The sequence below is a fragment of the Mus pahari genome, unplaced genomic scaffold (genome assembly GCF_900095145.1).
Source record: "Mus pahari unplaced genomic scaffold, PAHARI_EIJ_v1.1 scaffold_10879_1, whole genome shotgun sequence".
Classification (NCBI taxonomy): domain Eukaryota; kingdom Metazoa; phylum Chordata; class Mammalia; order Rodentia; family Muridae; genus Mus; species Mus pahari.
In genome coordinates, this window is record NW_018393497.1 from 1 (window position 1) to 6,231 (window position 6,231).

Here is a 6,231-nt window from a genome sequence, read left to right on the forward strand (position 1 = left end):
CCTCTCCAGTCCGCTCTCTCCCCAGCAGTGCACCGGAGCAAAGATGGCTCGCCTTCCGGTTCAGACCTGGGAGACCGCTTCTGGGTAGACACCAAGCCTTAGTACTGCTCTCGGGCGCACTCCCCTCCAAATTCATTGTTTTTAATAGCTGAGTAGTACTCCATTGTGTAAATGTACCACAGTTTCTGTAGCCATTCCTCTATTGAGGGACATCTGGGTATTATTCGTTTTCTGTGTCTGCTATGTGGATTGTTCAAATGACTGGTAAGATCAAATATTGCTGGTATTGCATTATCTCAAAGAACTGTTCGATAAGGACTAGTTCTACAGATCATAGAGGTCTCAAAGTGTTTGGCACATAGTCGATTATGTTTATTTACTTGATCTGGTGTTTTATCTTCTAAGTCTGCTCTCCTACAATTCTCAACCCACTTCTGGCATCATGTTCCCACGCCCTCACACTGGTCCTCTGTGGTCCCAACAACCAGGGCAGACAATGAGTAAAGGTCGGCATTTGAATTCTGGGTTGACAAGTCCGAAGGAGGCAGTTGCGACCTGGCCGGGTCCCGCGGGAACCTGAAGAAGGCCAGGTCAGACTGCGTGCTCTTCCGTGTGCAGTTGGGGGCAGCGCAGAAGTTCCGCATGGTCGTTTGGCCGCAGGCCGGCCCAGCCCTCCCCTCCCCGCCTCGGCAGGGCAGCGCGGCCGCCCCGCGGGGCGGGGGAGAGGAGCCGGGCCGGTGGCTCCCCAAGGCCGCTCGCGGAGGAGGGGCTGGCGAGCGAAGCCGCTCGCGGCAGGAGGGGCGCGCGGGCCGAGGCTGGGCTGGGGCCGCGGCTCCACAGTGCTGTGTGCGGCCAGGAGGATTTACCTCCGCCGCCGCCGCCGCCGCTGCTGCACCTCCAGCCCGCCCGGGACGCTGCTGCCTCCTTCTTAATTTGATTTTTAACAAGACTATATTTGTATCTGACATTATTATTTAAAAATATTTTCATTGCATATTTTCTTTACTTATATTACAAATGTTATCTTCTTTCCTAGTTTCCTCTCTGAAAATCCCCTATCCCCTCCTCCAGAGCTCCCTGGTACTGGTACTAAACCACCAATCAAAGAAAACACATGGTGGGACTCATGGCTCTAGCTGCATATGTAGCAGAGGATGGCCTAGTCTGTCATCAATGGGAGGAGAGGTCCTTGGTCCTGTGAAAGTTCTATGCCCTTGAATAGGGGAATGCCAGGGCCAGGAAGTGGGATTGGGTGGGTTGGGGAGCAGGGGANGGGGGGGGGNGGGGGGGAGGGGATAGGCGATTTTTGGAGGTTTTCTTTCAATTTGCAGCTTACAGTCAGTCTATCCTTGAAGAAAGCCTGCCTAGGAATCTAGAGGCAGGAATCTAAACAGAGACCACAGCAAAACTCTTTTTACTGGATTCCTCTTGGTGCTGGTCTTAAGCTAAAATATTTTATCTTTCATGATGATTTCAGCTTGTGTCAAGTTAGTAGTAATGACACCAGAACCAACAAACACCCTTAACCAACAAAGAGCAGCACACTAGTCTAATTTCAAGTTTGTACTGAGACAGAAAATACTGGGAGGATTAGAAGGAGGTAAAAAATAAAGTCAGGGTATATTGTATGAGGAAAGACTATCTTCAATAAGAGAAAAAAGAGGGAGATGGCACTTTCTAAATTTCAAGACTAAATCTACTATTTCCAAAGCATTGATAAAGTAATCTACTGAAGAGATGTGCAAAGTTTAAGATAAGAAGAAAAAAAAAAGACTTTGAGAATCATCTCAAAAGAAAATAGAAAGACAAACTGCAGTCTATCTGACAGAGTTTGATCTCAATTTGTCGTATGCCATAATTTGGTATTTGGATCATGAAACTGAAAGGACTTCTAGGGTAATGTTGGGTATTTGGTTTTATGCAGCATAGTGGTCTTTAGGAATAGGCACAATGGTGTGCATAGATCAAAAGAGATAGGTTTTGAGGAAGAAGCTTTAGGTGTAATTTAGGTGCTTTGTATTTTACTCACCTCACTTTAAACTTAAGACAGAGGAAGGACATTTAAATTGGTTACAAGAAAATGTGTGTGGATGATGTAATATTATTGTAGAATGATGTAGAAGGTTTTTTGGAAGTTCAGTATAAGGGAAACGCTAAAAGGCAGATGCAGGATGGAAACTTTAGGATGTGTCACTGAAGAAAGTTGACAAATAAAGATTGGAATTAAGTTGATGTTAAAGGCTATATTAAATCATCTCAATTAGTCTTCATTTCCATCCTGTATGGTCAAATATAATCTAATTGGAAAAATTTCCTGTTTTATCTCAGGAGCAAAAAATATCATTATTGGGGGGGGGAGTGGTGGGGGAGGGGGACCTGATTGGATATTGGGTGAGGGAAAAGGAATGAAGCCCAGAGGGCCAGCAGAAACAATGGAAACAGGCAACCACAGGAGGCAGGAGGTTGTGAGGACCCTCCAGAATGCACCAGAGAGATGTGGGAGGTCAGAGAATCACAGGACTCAAAGTGAGGGATCTTAGATGAAATGCTGGACAGTAGGGTGAGGGAAGTTGTAGAGCCCACCTCCAGCAGGAAGACAAGGCATCAAATGAGGGAGGGGGGCTCTCACAGTCACAACTCTGACCCATAATTGCTCTTGTCTTAAAGAATTACAGGGATACAAATGGAGAGGAGCCTCAGGAAAAGAAAGTCCAGCAACAAGCCCAAAGTGGGATACGGCTCAAGGGGAGGCCCTGCTGGAAATCCTAAGTGAAATTTCATGCACTTGTAGTTACAGAGGCATATACAGTAGGATCTCTGAGCCTGACTGACTAGTCATTCTAGGTAAAATAAATGAGCTTTAGGTTCTCTAACATGTACACTCACAAAGATGTGCAAGCTCTGAGGCTCTAAAGTAACAGTGGTATTGACACTTATTGTTTCTTGCATGTGGAAGATGTTAGACAGATATTAAAAGCTTGTAACTCAAAAGATTGGTTTTATAGTTATGTATATCACAGTTTCAATTGCTATGATAAAACACCATGACAAAAAAAGAAAAAACCAGTTTGGGGAGGAAAGGATTAATATTTATCTTACACTTCCAAGCAACAGTATATCATCAAAAGAAGGAAGGGACAGGACTCAAGGCAGGAACCTAGCTTAGGCTAAAGTCAAGGACTGTAGAAGACTCCATGGAGGAAAGATGATTACAGACTTTTGTCCTATGGCTTGAACAGCCTGCTTTCTTATACCCACAAAGACCAACTGCCAAAGGATTACATCATTCATTGTGAACAAGGCCATTTCACATCACACATTAATCAAGAAAGGCCTGACAGACTTACCATAGGATAATCTGTTGGTGGCACTTTCTTAATTGAGGTTATCTCTTTCCAAATTACTAGAGCTGTGTTGTTGACATAAAACTACCCAGCACAAAATGTCACACAATTTAATTTTGGTAATTAAATTTTTCTTGAAAATATGAGCATATACATAATAGGATATATATATATATAAAAGAAACTATCACAAGTTATTGTACAAAAATCAAAATTTAGTTTCAAATATACTTCAATAAATCTGGAATAGTTTTGGCTCTAAAAAAAAAAAGAACAAGAAATTGTGTAGGAAGAATGGGATAGTGGGTTTGTGGTGGGGAAACCGGGAAGCGGGATAAAATAAAATGTAAAAAAATAAAATAACCAATAAACACATTAAAAAATGAAAAACAAACAAACACACAAAAACCTGCTCACACATGTATAGCCATTCATTAATTAAATGATATGCAAAATAATAAAGAACAAGAATTCACAGAAGTCAGACTAAATGTCCATTTCTTGCTAAAATCTTCTCTAGTGCCTTTATTACTATACTCACATGCAGACTGTTCTTTATTAGTTGAATATTATCATGTTTCTGAAGGTTTTCTGTTTAGAGCATATGGGTAATTAACCTTTTTGACTATCTTCATTTGAAAATTTTTTTCTGGCAAGAGAAGTAGCTAAAATATTGTCCAATAAATTTCAGTCTGTTGTTGTAGAAAAAGAGAAGATAATTATCAACAAAATGATTGAGTATGTATACATAATTGAATCAAATACATACATTATTCAAAACCATACAATATGGATGTTACTGATATGGTTAGGATATTCTGTTCCCTGCACAAGCAGAACAGAGTGAACGGCTGATGACCAGAAAGGGACTCACAGCTGGGAAACATGCAGCAACTATTGAAGCCATGTTTACCCATAAAGAATTTGGATTATGTGTAAGAGACATATTAATTTGTAAGATGCAAGAAATTGTGTAAAAGAAGACAAAGGTGCTCACCAAGAGCAGAATGATCTTTGTGGCTCTGAACTCAGCGGAGGACTTGAAGGAAAAGTTGCTTCTATGAATGTGCTTCATTCTCTGCTTATGTCTGTAGAGAATGCAAACCATGTAGCCGCTGGACCAAAGCATCAGCACCACGAGCAACACATCAGGAATAGAGATAAATACTGCGTTGACAATGTCAGAGGTCTTGTCATGTTGAACAGAAGAACAAAATTCAAACACCCTTAGACGTGTAATGTTCCTATTGTACCATCTTGCTGTCATGTACATGGGAAAAGCTATATTTACTATGAATGACAGGACCCAGCTCATGTACACACAAGAAGCAATGTAACTGGGAGACTTGACTTTAAGCTGTGTCCATCTGGAGGACTTTGGACTGATGGTGATGGCCTGGAAGACACTCAGAAAGCAGGTGCTGCTGATGGACACACCCCTCCCTATTCTGTGAAGATAGAAGATCAGTTTGCACCCAATGTCATCGAGGAAGTCTTTCAACCCAAAAGCTGACACAGTGTGGGGAATTCCTTTACACAGGAGAGTTAAGAAGTTGGCGACAATCAAGTGCTGAAGAATCCAGTCTGTGAACTTTAACTTGCACCCCACGAAGTAAAGCATTAGGTAATGGTAGACTAAGAATGAGTTCCCCAGAAATCCAAATATAGTCTGTGATAAGAAGATCACACCTATTACAACGTCACTGTTTTCCATGCTCTCAAATCTTGTGTTTTTAGAGTTCTGACATGGGACGATGAGACATAGCCTGTTGTATGCACTATATTATATCCTACACTCTGTATTCATAATAAGGCTTATGCAGAATGCTTCCTTGATTTACCTATAGAAATTCAAAAAACTTCATTGTAATCTGAGAGTATATAATCAGCCATCTCTAGCTTTATAGGAAGTGTATACAACTTAGTCAATATTCACATATGAGGAGAAGTCTCTTCTCTGGCTTACTTAAGCAGATAAGGAAAAATAAGAGGCTATTGTGAGTCAAGTCTTTATATATCCATGGTTGGTTAGTGATAAAAGTGAGGACTTTTAAGTGTACAAACTTGACAGGCTATGGCAATCCATAACTACCTGAAAAATCATTCGAGGCCATCTATAAAATGAACAGCTTCATTTTATTTTTATGTGTTATATTTTAAATCTTTAAAATTACTGATTTACTATAATTTTTGTACTTTAATTTTGCATGTGCATGTACTGATTTTTCTTTTGGAATGAAATATCAATTCCCAATAAACACTGGGAGTTTTAGTACAGGATATAATATGACCCTGAAGGAACCAGTCTCAGGAGAAGTATGCATATCCTTTAAAAATGGTCTATTTTTAGATGCTACTTAATGGTTCATTTATACTTATGTTTGTAAAACAAATAAAATGACTGCCTAATACAAACCAGTCCTACTCCCAGGCCATATATTAATTTTCAGAAACAAAGTAAGGACAAGGTCAAAGGGTATGGGTCACAGCATTATGATTGTGGACGTGATGGTATACTTCAGTGCTACCTGGTCCCTGAAGCAGTGTCTCTGTACAGGATTGTGAGGTTTGCAAACCACCCAACATGATGTGTACCCACTGCCTTTTGGAGGATCATGTTTTGAGCTTTGTAACCAAGGAAGAACTTGTGGCTAGAGAGATGGCTCATTGTTTAAGAGCACCGGCTGCTTATTCAGAGAACCTGGGTTTAGTTCTTTGTACAAATGGTAGCTTACAAGCAACTCTTTCTCTAGTGTTACGGTTCCAAGATCATCTTCTGACCTTTGGACATTCCAGGCAGAAATGTAATGCATAGTTGTGCATTCATGCACACACACACACACACACACACACACACACACACACACACACACACACACACACACAC

The 6,231-nt window shown here is 41.0% G+C and overlaps 1 protein-coding gene across 1 annotated transcript; it reads right to left on the reverse strand.

Moving 5' to 3' along the window:
- Positions 1–4,152: 4,152 nt before the first annotated feature.
- LOC110315564 (vomeronasal type-1 receptor 4-like) lies at positions 4,153–5,058 on the reverse strand. Its single transcript, XM_021189591.1, has one exon. It carries the CDS (start codon positions 5,056–5,058, stop codon positions 4,153–4,155), a length of 906 nt encoding a protein of 301 aa, XP_021045250.1.
- Positions 5,059–6,231: the final 1,173 nt, after the last annotated feature.

Coding starts and splice junctions, on each gene's coding strand:
- LOC110315564 (XM_021189591.1), bottom strand. CDS start 5,058: ATGGAAAACAGTGACGTTGTAATAGGTGTGATCTTCTTATCACAGACT.